Below are 14,805 nucleotides of genomic sequence, written 5' to 3' on the forward strand. Positions count from 1 at the left end.
TATATGCATGACAGCTGTAGGATTGTTTTTTTTTTTTACATACAAGAATCATGAATTCAGTGGCAACCATCTGAGCAAGGATAACCAAGCCATCAGCCATCAGATGAATGCATTTGAAACAGCTAGTCAAAACCGAACACAGATATGTCTGATACAATTATACCATTATAAAGCTATATCCAGAATTTTCCACTTTCTGAACATGAGAAAACACCATCTATTCCAGTTGCCAGACTGTTAAAACCAACTGTTGCTCAAGCAAAAACAGCAGAACTTGTTACGTTTACATGTGCAACGGCCATTAACTATCAATCTGGCAACCTAAAGTGAAATCCCTGTCTTTTTTGTGTCATTGCTTAGCTTTTTTGAGAATGGTTCCCACTGCAGAGATGACTGTGGTCTTGGTGCCACTGGCTGTTGTGGTCACAGAGACGACTCCAGGGAGGGTGGCAGTGGTGGTGAGGAGGGCGGGTTGTGCCAGGGTCACTGGTACTGCTGAGTCCCACTTGCTCTTTCTCTTCTGTGCATCTGCTAGGTCAAACTCAAAATTAATTCAATTTGCACTAACAGTAAATAGCACTAACCCAACAAATGTGTAATAAAGGAAAAAAGGGTGATCTCACACTTAAAGGGGCTGTGTGTAGAATTCAGAAACCCTTGTTTTTAGTGACACCGGTGGCTGTTAAGTGATCTGCAGCCAGCATCTTTTTCAGTGATATACCATTAACAAACATTCAGACTCTGTCCACACTGTTGAGATGAATACGTAAATATGTACTACACGGTTTCCTCTCGATAACAAAATAAATCTGGCTCTGTGATACTAGTTTGAATGAATCCCTTATCTTTGCATGACACAATGACATTATAGACAGCTCTTTCGGCATTAAAGGTGCAATAGGTGATTGTCTTCAGAAACATTTTTTGTTATGCTGGTTGAAAGTCTCTTCACATCCCGATAGCAATCATTAAGTTAAGTGGTCTAAATACAGTATTTATATGTATTTCTATATTCTGTGGAAGGCATAGGACCAAGAAATGTTCGTCCAATAAAAACGCTTGTTCCGAGCGTTTTTACTGACCTTCCTACCTGCCTGTCAACATATTTGCATACCTCTGTGCACTTTGTTCACCCAGACCAGGATGTGTCATCAGCGCGTTCACATACGCTGTGCTGACGGAGCGAGAATGGCAGGCAAACATCAACAACCCTTCCTGGTATTGTAGTACTTTTAATAACTGTACTATAAAGCTTTCTCACCGGTGAATGACATGATGTATTGTAGTAATACTGTCTGATTGTCTGACCTGTGAGCGTTCAGGGGGCGTGGCTTTGGACGGCAATATGCAGAGAGGGTGGGACGTTCGCTTTCAGTGCTATCAGGCTAAAGTTAGCATTTACCTTTAACCTGAACATAAGCATTCGTATCATGTGCAAGTAGCTTAGCGTGCATAAACATCACATCCCTTTGATTTTCCTGGCAAAAACATCCCAAGAGTTTCACATAAAAATTTGTCTACAAGATTTAACTGGCAACCTAGGAAGCTGAAGTAGTTTCATTACTAGTTGTTCACACATTGGCAATAAAGTGATTGGCAAAAAAACTGATTAACGCATGAAAATTCTTACATATAGCCCCTTTAAGGTCTTTATAAAATACCACTTTATGTCACCCAAAATCCACAAAAATGAATAAGAAAACGCAATACAACCCATTTTGGTTTAATTTAGCTTTTAATTTTGTAGATTTAGTTGATTTGATAAGTTATCAGTATAATTTTTACTTACCCTGTTGTTTTTTGGAACTGGTACCAAAAAAAGAGACTAAATTTACATACTGACAATTTATATACAGATCAAATATATTATTAAAATACATTTTACATAATTATATATAATAATAATAATAATAATAATAATAATAATCATTCTTAATCTTTAATAATTAAAACAATATTCTTATTATTATTATCAGCACAGGCTATTATGATGAGAGAGCAATTTACCTTATGTTATAATTTTCTTATTTTAAAGCAGCATTAAACCCTCAGGTCCTCATTATTTGCGTCAAAGACACATGTAGTGTACCTGTGGAAGAGGCAGTTGTTGTGTTCGTGGCCAAAGCTGCTGCATTAGTAGTGGTACCTTTTTTGGTGCCCGTCACAAATTCAATCTACAGACACATGGGTAAAAAAAAGAACACACATTAACATCAATCAGTGATGTTGTGGCACAGACAGTACAAACAAATGTTGTAATATTACTTTTATTTCTTTTTAATAAGTGGAGTTCCTCAGGGCTCTAACCTTGGTCTTTTCCTTTTTAGCTTTTTCCAGCTTGTCCATCTCCACTTTCTGAGCTTTGGCTGTGGAGAGGACAGCACACAAATAGTTAACAGATGTAGTCAATTCAATCCATACGAGTTTAAACGTCAAACATAATTTACAGCTGAACTTACCTAGAGCCTCATAATACGAATCCTCCGACCAGCCATGCGGATCAAACATGTCCTGTGGAGAAGTAAACACAAAAATATTATTTTTGTAACAGACATGAATAACATGTATTTATGTGGTATTAACAGGTAAACATTACCACCTACTTTTGGATAATTGGTTCCAAGTTCGTCAATACCACAGAACTGGATAAGCTTCTCATAAATACTATAAACACAAACACAAGGTTAGGTTGCAAACAAATAAAACTATATCAAAAGTTATGTCTGGTGCATTGTGGGTCATAAACACTTATCTCCAGACCTTGGATTGCGAAACTCTTTCTTCTTTTGAATATGGCTGTTTGTATCAAAGTCTCCGTGAAGCTTCCGCTCGTAAAGTTTAAAGATCTTTTCCTACAAACAGAAAAGGGAATCATTATTTTTCCCAATCACAACTGATATTAAGTACATGTATGATATTGCTAAATGAACAAACTCCATTTTAAGCCCACTTGGGTCCATTTTAAATGCAATATGTGCAGTACAAAACAAGACAAAAACTGCCTCTTTGCTCCAACTGTTGTGAGACACCAAGAATGAATAAAGTCTTTGTGCGAGTGTGAGTTTCTAGAACTAGAGGGTGATTTTTGACAACCAGACTCCAAGAAGCACTTGGAGATGTGCCATTTTCAGCTCCTCAATCTGTTTTCCTTCACATTCCAAGAAGTCAAATAAATTGCAAAGTCCTTTGTTGACGGTTAAGACACTGATCTTAGTTAATTTGTACAAAATGTGCTACAAGAAAGTTAGCAGCTGGACCAACTCAGATGTATAAGGGAATGAGGATCATGTCTGAGCAGTGATTAAAGCATAGCCTCAGGGACAGGATATTCATCATAACGTGGAAAAAGAACACAGCCCATCTATCAGTACTATGCTGTACCGTGAAAACCACACCTGTGTTCACCTGTCCTGACAGCTCACTAGAGAGAGAGCTGCAACAGGAAGTGGTAGGATTATTAGGAATTTGCTAAAAGATATGAATAAATATTACTGCAATTAAACAAACCAAATAATTCTAACAATACGTTCAAATATGACCTTGGCATCAACACGGTTTTGACATCACTGACCTCAAAAGTTTGCACCTCTGGACATGTACTGACAACATGCAAGTTGCATGATTTAGGGCGAACTGCCAGTCCTTACCTCTGGGTGGGGCAAAACACCTGAAAGTCTGACACCTACAACCTTCCACCCCCTCAAGCCCCCCAGTGCCACACCCTGAGATAAAACATGCCAGCCAGGATCTGAACATGTGCTTTAAACAGCTTGCCAAGAACTGAAACAATGAACCCATAAGAACTCTCCTTTTATGACTGTTGACAAGGAGCAGCAGTCCAACCAAAACAAAGTGGCTCAGAGAATGTTTTTCAGCTGGCATATGGGAAAAAAAGAAAAGAAAAAACAGCAGGAAACTGATACGGTTGATAAAAACATGTTTGCATTAAACTGTGCCCGTTTTTTAAACAAATAAAAATATCAAATTCTACTGAAAATTCAGATAAGGATATTCACCAAGAATGAACAACACTGATCGCACTGTTCATTTGCATGCACAATCTGTGTTGTTTTAGCATCTGATTCACAAAAGTATTTATGCAAATTATAGTAACAGTGCTTAGACTGATGATGACCAAAATCACCAAAAAATAACAATGGGCAACATTTTCTGTAGTATTTATTAATTTTTGTTATTAAAAATCAATTGTTCATGTCAGTTCACAGTGCATTAATGTTAATGGACAACCTGTTATTTTAAATAAGTATTAATGTGTTGAAATTAACATAACCTTAAATTAATTAATAGTTTATTGTTAGATCATATTGTCATCTAACAAATGTGAACTTATTTTAAATTGTGAGAAATTGATCAACCACTGTTTTTTTTTTTAAGTGATGTTTATGGGCAAATGTGAAATTTTAAATGGCAGTCTACAGGGCTTAAAGTGAAAAAAAATCCTGAGCCTGAACTTTCTGTGGCTCAACCAGGACTTTTACCAAGCCAGTTTTTTCTATTAACCAATTCTATGAGCAACAGCACAGTCATATTTTCAACGCATTAACAACTATTGTGCCAAAATAATTTAAACTTTTGCAGTACTAGGCTTACTGTGTCAAGAAAATAACATAACATGAATGTTTGTGCCAAAATTTATTGAATTGCTAGCTTTGAAACATGTTAATGACATAAAGTGCATTTACCATTGGTTTCTTTGTAATGTGCAAACAGCATAAAGTGCACTCAACATTGCTCACTCTGAAATAAGCAAACATTCTTAGGTGCTTTTACCAAAACAGAAAACTTTGCCAATTTAAATAGAAATTTGTATTAGGTTAGAGAACATAAAACCCGCCCTCCTCTCTAGCAATTGGCTAAGACAACCTAATATCATGCTCCCATTGGCTGTGACAGCTGTGCGCGCTGACTCTTGAATCAAGGTGATAGGTTGAAGGGGACCGGTATGTTATTCAAGTCAGATTAGTGCCTGTTCACATATCGCGTCATTTGCGCGCTCAAGTTCGTTATTTCAAATGTAGCCGCGCGGTATGCGCGCTCATAATAGAAGCGACGCGCTCGTTTTTTCCAAGCGCGTCTGCGCCGAAAGTGCCTCCGACTGTAATTTGCAGCCTGATAAATACATTTTGTCTGCGCCGGAGGCCGGACCTGCCCTCAAGCCGGAAATCCGGCCCCCGGCCGGACTACTTTAAGCCCTGAGTCTATTATCAAAGTCAATTAACACTTATTAAAATAATCATGCAATAGTAGTACATCCTTTTGTTCAAACTAACAACAAAGAAATTCTGTCCAAAAACCATTGGTTTTGATTTTTTCATAAATATAAATGTATTTTAAGCACACTTATTACCGAATGCTTAAAAAAAACATTATCTTTAAAGGTTTGAAAATGACCTCACAAACGTGTTCACTGCAGCAGTCTTTAACACAGCTTTGTGGGTACAAATGTGACTCCTGGAAATTGCACAGCAGCCAACCAATCAGATTAGAATTGATTTTGGCCCACTCTTGTCATTTGTTTGTGCAATATGCATAAGCCTCTGAATGGTCAGCAGACAAGATATCTGATAGCCGAGACTAGCATCTATCAGAAAACAAGCACAGTGAACAAGTGCCCTCAAGACTTCTCTCATTGGAGTCCATGGCAGCAAGTCAAGAACATCTCAAACAGAATACAGCAACCATCTCACCTGCAGATGACTGGAACAACGCCCGGGAGGTTCAGGAGGAATTCTGATCTCATCTGGAGACATATTCCGAACCTTCTCCGAAAACTGTGCTGTGAAGAAGGAAAAAATACTCAAAGACAGCAAATACATGTAATTTACTTAAAATGCTGCAGTGGAGTAATGACAGTAAGTCATACAGTATGCTCATAAAACTAGATTTGTATAATTTCTCAAGAAAACGTAGTAGTGCTTGCCCGTGCAAACTTGCTATAAGTTTCTGAGTATTTTTCTCATGTTGTTAATAAAATGCAAGCTTATTTATATTGCTTAATTTTTGTTTTATATATGAAGAGTTCATTTGCAAAAACAGATCACTTCAAAAATCATGTTTTTTCATTGTGCATTCCAATTAATCTCAATCAAACTGCATTTGGGTTATTTTGATTAGGTTAAAAAATAACTAGAAAATACAGCTAGCTAACAATAAAAACATGATCACATTAAAAAAAAAAAAGTTATGTTTTGCAAATAAACTTCATATATAAGAATAAAATACAATAAGCTTATTTGTTACATTTTTCCTCGATATATATATATATATATATATATATATATATATATATATATATATATATATAAAATTACCTATATATTTTTTAAAATAACTTATTTGTTACATACAGTTTCTTTGATAAGTTTTTAAAAAATATATTTTTACCAATTTTTTTTTTAAATTAAATATAATGCAAGCTTATTTATATAAACCAAGTTGTGCAGTTACATCAGTTTTCTTTGATGTAGACTTTTACATATAGGCAGAAATAAGCACATTTCACTTAAAAATAAGAAAAGGACAAAAAAAGCACATGAAACACAAAAGAAAGAAATCAATTAATGGGGGATACTCCCATCAGTGGTATGAAGTTTCCAAACACAAACATTCTGGATTCTGTATGCAACTTTAACCTCAAGCTATATTTCAATTTTTTTTTAATGACAGTGAACTGCTTCTTTAATTTCGTAAGCATTTGCAATCTTTTTCCCCCCCCCCCTCAAACTAGAAGCGTCTAACAACAGTTTTCATCAGACGTCTCTGGAGCGAATTACCAAGAAATGGAATTTGTGGTTGCGTACACATGCAGCAGTGAACACTATTCAAACCATACTGGTTGGAACAGGCCACTGCCGAATTCTCTTTCACCTCACCTCCTCTCGTCTCAATCCCACACACCCTTCCTCCCCCATCTGCCTCTCTCACACCCCCTGGCTGCTGTTCTGGGCAGGTCTGAGGCAGTGACTGTGGGCCAAAACATGCCTCCATTTGTTAAAACGCATGACAGACACACACACACACACACACACACACACACACACGCATGCACACAGAAGCAGGGAAGGGCTGGGTGGGGCCCTCTAGAAGTGGCACGCTTCCCTAAGCAATGCACAGACACACACACACACAGACATAAACATGCAAAAACAGGCCCTCTAGCGATGGAAACTTGCCGAGGTACTTCAGAAAGGTAAAAGCATTTTTCAGCCAGAGCAGCCTTACGTAAAGCGCACTTTTGAGAACAACCCTGTGGCAAAACAGATCACGCACACCTGAACTGTACTTACGGTTAGAGATTTTAGAAGTATTAAACTTTGACACACAACTCGTCTATAAATGACACCTCAAATTGTGTTTAAGTGATCAGAATTATTTTTCACCTGATGGATGTTATAGTCACATCGAATAAGGAACCAGTGTCGTGTTACAGTCCCCATCCACGTTTTTAGTGGTCTTGGTTTTGGAAAGTATTTTCCCCATTCATTTTTTCCATAGGGATTTTCCAGTAGTCTTTGTTAAAGCCATAAACCAAACTAACCAGCTACGAGGTGAATAACAGCATAAATTTAAGCCAAAAAAAAGTACATTTACATTTGTTATTTTAGCAGAGACTTCTATACAAAGCAACTTACAAATGAGGAATACAAGCGATTTATAATAAAGAGGCAAATAAACAAGAAGTGCTTGTAATACAAAGTTCAGAGTATTTAGAAATTTGACAATAATAAGATTGTGTATTTAGGCTTTAATGAGGCAAAGAAATTCAATCCCATGAATTACAAATAAAAATAAAAAGAGAAATTTTAAACTACCGATTTAAAGATGTTATTTATATAGAAACAAACAAAAAATATATGTTTATTGCAAAATACACACATTAGAATGGGCATTAAAGAGCTCTTTTGGCTTAATTTGCTTGTTTTGATTTTCTGATTGGTGGAGATTTTTTTGGCAGAATCATGGGTAATGTAGTTTTTCCTCCAGGAATTCCACTGTTAAACAATCAATTAAAAAAAGTTGAAATAAAGCTTGATGACATCAATAAAAGCATACACCATCGATTAATAACCTCATAGCTCACAGTAGGTCTGTCTTTTTTACAGATTAAGTTATCTTTCAAAATAAATTCCCTATGGATAAAATGAGTGGGATTTTGACCAGAACATTATACATGTGGGATATTTTGACTGCAAGCGACCACCTAGAAACCACCCAGAACACCCTAGCAACAAAGCCAGAACAACAAAAGACAAACACATCTCAAATGTTCTTAGCAAATATAAAAAAACATCAGTGTAAAACTGTCATTTTACGGGAGTGTCAGCTTCATGTAGTTGGTCTGAAAGCTGTGTTTTATAAAGCATTCAAGCATATCCTAATAATTGCAGTGTGATTAGAGCAAATGTGGTAGCAGCAGGCAGCAAGTGTGCACAGGAATGCTGGCAAGATGAGGGTCTTCTATAAAACCTCTAAAAACCCCACTGCTGCTCTCAGATTTCTTATCCCTGACCTGATTTACACTGTGATCTTAGCTGATCTTAGAACAGTAGATCTCTCTCCATGGGTCGGTTTTTGTCATTTCCTCTCCATCAGAGTAATCATGCATCGACTGTAAGTGACTCATTTCTCTGGCATCTTCAGAGTTCAGTGTCCACCCAAACAAGTGGCACAATCACACACAAAGCCCATATACCAACTCCCATCTCAGAAAGACTCCAAAAAAGAGAAGGAGGGAAAATTAGAGACGAATCTAAAGATCTTCTGTCTTGCAACCACAAAGAAAATCTTTGAATCTCCGACAAGACCTTCCTGTCTATGGTCTATTCTGAATTTTGCATATTTTAACGGGAAGAAAAACAAGACAAAGTGGAACGTTCAGTTACTCGCCCAAGTGTCTTGTTTACTGTAACTCCCTACAACCGTAAAAAAAGAATATTCAGTCTCTGACTACATCAGAAAGATATGTGGTGTTATAAATATAAATTTTACACATAAACACAAAGGGAAAGTTAAGGGTCACACATCACAAACTTCTAGTGCAGCCTCCATGTGTTACGTTGTTAATAATGTTGCACATTATAAAGTTTTTTTTTTTTCACTCTCTGAAGTGAAGTAATATTACCAAATACATATTAATGTTGAAGTATAGTATATTAAAAAAAAAATTATGTTTCAGCTTCATTTACAGAGACAAAGTAATTCATAAGCAGGATTATTTGTTTGTTTGACCAAATGGCAGATTAAGTTTTTTTTGCATTTTCATTCAGAGCTGCTAGTGGCACAGATACTTGCACATGACAGCTTTCAGTACAACACAATAACTTTTACAAAATTTGAGTAACAAAAAAAATTAAAACAAAATAAATAAATAAACGAATTGGCAAGGAGGAGGCTAATCACAAAGGCCTATTCACACTCAGGATAATAACTATAAAGTTTTAATAACTATTCTAAAGCTATGAGAACAGTGAAGTCCATGTCACAATTATAACGATAATAACAGAGGAACAATATCAAGATTCCACCTGATTTTGAAGTGCTTGAGCATTTAAAGCAGCAGGTTACAGAACTGCAAGTTGAGCTTATTTATAAACGGGACATTTTGAAGCATTTTTGCATCCTTGAAATGCTGCTATTTTTTTTATTTTATTGTCAGGACTTGATTAATCTGCAAAATACATGGTTACTAATTGTTACCAGAATCAACCAGTATTATACTTATTAGGTTTAATAGAAAAGTGATGATCCTGAGGTCTCACTATAATCAAATATACCTACTAGCTGTGTCACACAGGATTTCCATAAAACATGATTGAAGCAATCCAAACTGGATCAATCATTTCCTGGGCACAGTCAATACACACACACACACCTCAGCCACTTAATTCTGACAAAGCGATTATACAATGTTGCCTGGAGAACATATAACCATATTCAAGCTAAATTTTGAAAATATATTTTATTTGAAGACGACTGTATAATTTATAAATTTTATACTTACCAACAAGCTCATTGGGGTCTTTAACCTCCACTTCTGTGACGTCCTACAAAAGAAGAAAAGGACAAATGCATAATTAAAAATCAACAACACGTTTTACTTCCGATGTCGTTTCAAGTCAGCATGTATGTGTACATAAGATGAATTATGACAGACCAAGTAATATATGTTAGAACCGATTAATATTTGGCCATTTTGACATTATCAGCATGGGCTAATAACAATGTATGCTCGTTCATTTAACAAGTGTTAGTGCCCCCTTGTGCCAACTCCAAATCCAACAACAGCAGAGCCAATGGATAAACATTTTTTTTTTTTTTAATTACACTTATGCAATTTTGTGCAGATCTTAATACACTATCTTTTCAGATGAGAAACATGTGTTTAAACAGCACAGGATTAAACCTAACACTTTTAAAACACAAAATATCTCTCTTGGGAGGCTTAAAAACGTGATGGTGATGAAATTAGCACCAACGCGCAAAAGCCCTAATAATTAAAACTGGGCAGAAAAATACACTGGGCCTCTATTCACTGTCCTCCTTTACACAATCTCACACATACAGTCACTCAGCAACAGGATGTGCAAATGGAAGAATGGACTCGTAAAAGCGCCCAAGTAGAAAATCTGTCTAGGACAGCACAGAGAAAGAGAGATATGACTCACTAAGAGATGAATCTCTTGTAGCCAAAAGCTCAAATCCCAACAACAGTCCATTCACTTGAAAACCCAGTTTGGCAAAACAATGCGAGACAAAAAAAAGGACCCATCTATCTCCACTGAGGTGGGGGGCCTGCCCTAAAAGAGGTCTTTTTCATTTAGATTAGCCCAAAAATGGGACCACGGGTTAATGGACCTACTTCTTGCCATTTCATTGTCATGTCCCTGCATGCACTTTTACAACAGCAAAGACAAAAAAAAAGAAAAAAAGTCTGAATCATGAAGTTATAAAACACTTAATAAGCCTGCATTTAAAGGAATAGTTACTTTCATGCCATTTATCCAAACCAATATGCTGTTGTTTTTATGCAATAGGTGCATAAAGATTCTTGAAAAAAATCCCCTTTTTAGGTCCTAATGAAAACCAAAACACCATATGGGTTTTAAACAACAAGAGGGTGAGTAAATGTGAATTGTAGTTTTGGGGTGAATAACAGTCGAAAGGACAAAAATTAACTGAACCCACATAAAATAAAAAACACCATAACTCTTACATTTGGAAAAGTCATTATTAAGCAATCAATTTAATCAAATTATTTCATTACAAAACATGTTTTGGTGCTCTTATTTAGTAAGCACGACGAAGAGTGTTCTGTCTTTGGGGTGTGGCTCTTAATTTATGCAACATCGCAAGCTTCTATTATGAAAAAGTAATGTCAGTGCATGAAATAACTTGCCACTGCAGTGCTTTGCACATCTGAAATCCTTTTAGATGGAACTGGAATTTAGATTCTTGCTCATGGTACTTATAATCAGAAAATCTATTCATAAAATAACAACATAAATGTGCTTCTGGACACTTATCATGATAGTGCCATGTGAATACCATATACACTGTTCAAGAGTTTGTGGTCAGTAAGACATTAGTTTTTTTTTTACATAAATTAATTGTTTTATTCAGCAAGGATGTATTAAATTGACAAAAAGTGACAGTCAAGATTTTTTCATTGTTACAAAAAATTCAATTTTTAATAAATGTTGTTCTTTTGACCTATTTCTCAAAGAATGCTGGAACAAAATGTTTGATTTTTACAAAATACTAAGCAGTACAGATCAGAATAAGCAATGTTTCTTGAGCACCAAATCAATCACTGGCATAATGGCTGCTGAATCATTTTAAATTATAAAAAAAATGTCTTATTATTACTGTTTTGACTGTAGTTTTGATCAAATAACTTTTAAAAACATCTAATACATTTAACTGTCCCCAACACTTTTTGTATGAATGTATAACAAAAGTAACTGTGCATAACCCTAATGTTCAATAAATATGCATGAAAACATTAAGGACATGCTGTATTACTCTCATACGACCCTTCTCTGCAAGTTCAAACACACATGTTGTTCCTCAGTTGGAGTGATGCTGTGTTCTCTTGGTTTGAGACCAATCATAACACTGCAATAAACTGAGGATGGGTGTGTCTTGGGTTTGATACCCTGAACTCAAGAGCAGTCAGAGGGGGAATTTAGGTGGGGTCACATACCTTCACATCATCTTGGGTCCGCCCTGAGTCCGACTCCTCCTCTTCCTATGAAAACAAAAATGAACAGGCTCACCAAAGACACATTAATCCCAAAACCACACTCAAGAGCTCCCCCTTCAAGCGTACAATGTTTCAACCATGGTGCTCTGAGAATGACTGTGAATTCAGTTCTGACTGTGGCCTTTTTCTGATTAATCTAATTATAGTTGATTTCATATCAATTATAGGTGAAAAAAAGATGGGCAATTGTAAATTTGAAACCAAGCAACTTTTTAACTTTTAATTTAAAAAAAGAATATTTGTACCAAATATCAGAACTACTAGATCATAATCTTTAATTTAACAAATCAGTGTGTTGCTAAATTATGGAACATTTTTTAACTTTTATAAGACACTAATTCTATTAGCTGTGAAGAAAAATGTGCATTAAAAACAGATGGAAATTTGCCTACTTTATAATTATTTTATTTAAATTTCTTTTTTTCCTAATGATACTGATAATTAAAAAAGGACAATTAAAAAAAAAAAACATTTCAAATCAAGTGATTTTGACTTTTTTTCTTGTAATTGACCATATGCACGGAGCGTTCTTTAGAGCATTAAAATAAGCCAGCTCGTAAACGTTCGGTGAAGCTCATTTTATATGTGCTAAATATAGGTAGAGACTCTCACATAAACCTCTCCTGCCTCATTCTTATCAGAAACTGAGAAACAAAATAATTGCAACACCGTAAATAACGATAGTGGCATTAACATACACTTTCATGTTATTTAAAAACATATAATTTTTTATTCCGAGTATGGTAATCCCAGGAGAACTCAGACACCTAAGTGTACATTTAAATGTGCCAAAAATGTGTCTCTTGGAAGAAAAATAAAGATATTTTAAGATGAAAATGACATGAAATTACCATTTTAACCAGGAGATGGCAGCAGAGGATCAATCATTGGCTTCAGCCTCCATTTCAACTGCCTAGTTTTTGCTTTTTAATTTATTATCAAATTAATATAACACATTTTAGTACTTTACAGCACTGAAGTAAAATATAGCTAAAGTATAGCAAGTGCAGGAAGTCACAAAGTCACTTGTCATTTAAAAAAAAAAAAAAGCCCAGACAACAATGGTGAATTAGGCTATTTAAATATCTATATAGTTAAATAAGTAAAATATTAATGGCATAGGAATTAAATAATACATTCAATAGAGATTTAATTTAATAACTACATCATTTAAGTAGTATCTTTAACTGTAAGCTGCTAAATATATTCAGCCAACACAGACTTGTTACTGCTGTAGTTTTGTTACTCTGAATTTAGTCTAAATCACTTAATGCACAGCTCTATTTTGACATTGGCTTGTCAGGCGTTGCTGCATGATTTAATGGATTCACTCGCGTAAATTTTACACTTGCATTTGTCATTCCTGAAACTGTATACATGGACGATTGGTCCTCTTAGACGAACAAAACTTTTCTTCAAATTGTGAATGGATTATGTAGAGAAACCGAGCAAAGGGTGCTCCTCTTACGGCACAGTACAGTTGACTGGAAATGACTGACCTGGCTTATCTAAAACCAGGAAGTAATCATGCATATGGTCAATTGTTTGTGGTTGCAGAAATGTAGGGCTACTTCCTTTTATCGCAACTGGCTCTGATCTTCTCGAATCAATCAAAGGTCCATTAAAAATGTGAATTTTGTGAATTACATTTCATGTCAATGTAACAGTCTGACACTTCCAGAAAACCCCTAAACTGAAAGTTGTGGTTAATACTGACCGAATTTCTAGTGCTGTCATCATCACTGTCCTCATTCTCCGAGGGCTTCTCATCTGGCTCCTCCACACGACTCACATCATCGTCTCCGTAAGCAGCCGAAACCAATCCACCATGAGATTCTGACAGACAAGCACAAAAAGGTTTTTTAATTCCACTGAGGCCACCGTTACAACAGTATATACTAGAGTTACTAAATATTGTTGCTACTGTAAATCCATAACACACTAATATACGAGATCTTTTGTGAGAACAGTTGAGGCTAACTGTCGAGTCAGTGAAGGTTACAAGCATAATTACATAAAGCAGAAGAAGAAAAAAACTTTTTTTAAATCTTTAACATTAAGTAAATAAAGCAGGAAACAAACCAATCAAAACTCAATGGTCAACTGTTCATCATAACAGTATCCGTACAGCGACCCAGAAATTAATAAAATACCCAATTGAGCCCATAACGGTAATATATTTTTAAAAATAAGTCATGTTTTGTCTATTTCACAACATTTTGCCATTCTCTGTAATTTATAGCGACGGGTACGTTAACTTTACGTTAGCCCTACACTGACAACAAAGCCGCCAGCGTTTCAAACTCCAAGTATTTACATGCTTTTCCTAACACTAATTAGAGTTTATACCTTGATCATCTGTGTCTGGATCTGAATCTGGCTCTGAATCATTTCCATAAGCCGCTAGTGAAGTCAGAACAGCATTCTTTTTACCACTCGCCATGTTCAGCGCTGGCGCACAATAGTGACGTTAGGCTACATTCAGTGTGCGCATGCTCGGTTTTGAAAAGCGCGTCGCGTAG

At 35.8% G+C, this 14,805-nt stretch overlaps 1 protein-coding gene across 4 annotated transcripts; it reads right to left on the reverse strand.

Moving 5' to 3' along the window:
* Nucleotides 1–22: 22 nt before the first annotated feature.
* On the reverse strand, nt 23–14,791 carry sap30bp (SAP30 binding protein). 4 transcript variants are annotated; one of them, XM_058785205.1, is made up of 11 exons: nt 14,633–14,791; nt 14,001–14,119; nt 12,224–12,268; nt 10,022–10,064; nt 5,709–5,797; nt 2,761–2,852; nt 2,604–2,664; nt 2,460–2,511; nt 2,308–2,366; nt 2,147–2,174; nt 23–528 (listed from the first exon to the last, which is right to left on the reverse strand). In XM_058785205.1, the coding sequence occupies exons 1-11, from the start codon at nt 14,724–14,726 to the stop codon at nt 350–352; spliced, it is 861 nt and encodes a 286-aa protein (XP_058641188.1). In that variant the 5' UTR covers nt 14,727–14,791; the 3' UTR covers nt 23–349. The 4 variants fall into 4 exon arrangements, with proteins under 4 accessions (XP_058641188.1, XP_058641187.1, XP_058641186.1 ...); XM_058785204.1 differs by having other exon boundaries at nt 23–531; XM_058785203.1 differs by having other exon boundaries at nt 2,090–2,174.
* Between the last annotated feature and the right edge of the window lie 14 nt (nt 14,792–14,805).

The sequence above is a fragment of the Onychostoma macrolepis genome, chromosome 08 (assembly GCF_012432095.1).
Source record: "Onychostoma macrolepis isolate SWU-2019 chromosome 08, ASM1243209v1, whole genome shotgun sequence".
Lineage (NCBI taxonomy): Eukaryota > Metazoa > Chordata > Actinopteri > Cypriniformes > Cyprinidae > Onychostoma > Onychostoma macrolepis.

Excerpts from the sequence above, each read along its gene's own strand:
- sap30bp (XM_058785202.1), bottom strand. The coding sequence starts at position 14,726 with ATGGCGAGTGGTAAAAAGAATGCTGTTCTGACTTCACTAGCGGCTTAT. Across the intron at positions 14,120-14,632 it reads TCCAGACACAGATGATCAAG|AATCTCATGGTGGATTGGTT; the intron begins GTATAAACTCTA and ends CTTGTCTGTCAG. Across the intron at positions 2,367-2,459 it reads TTCGTATTATGAGGCTCTAG|CCAAAGCTCAGAAAGTGGAG; the intron begins GTAAGTTCAGCT and ends TCCTCTCCACAG.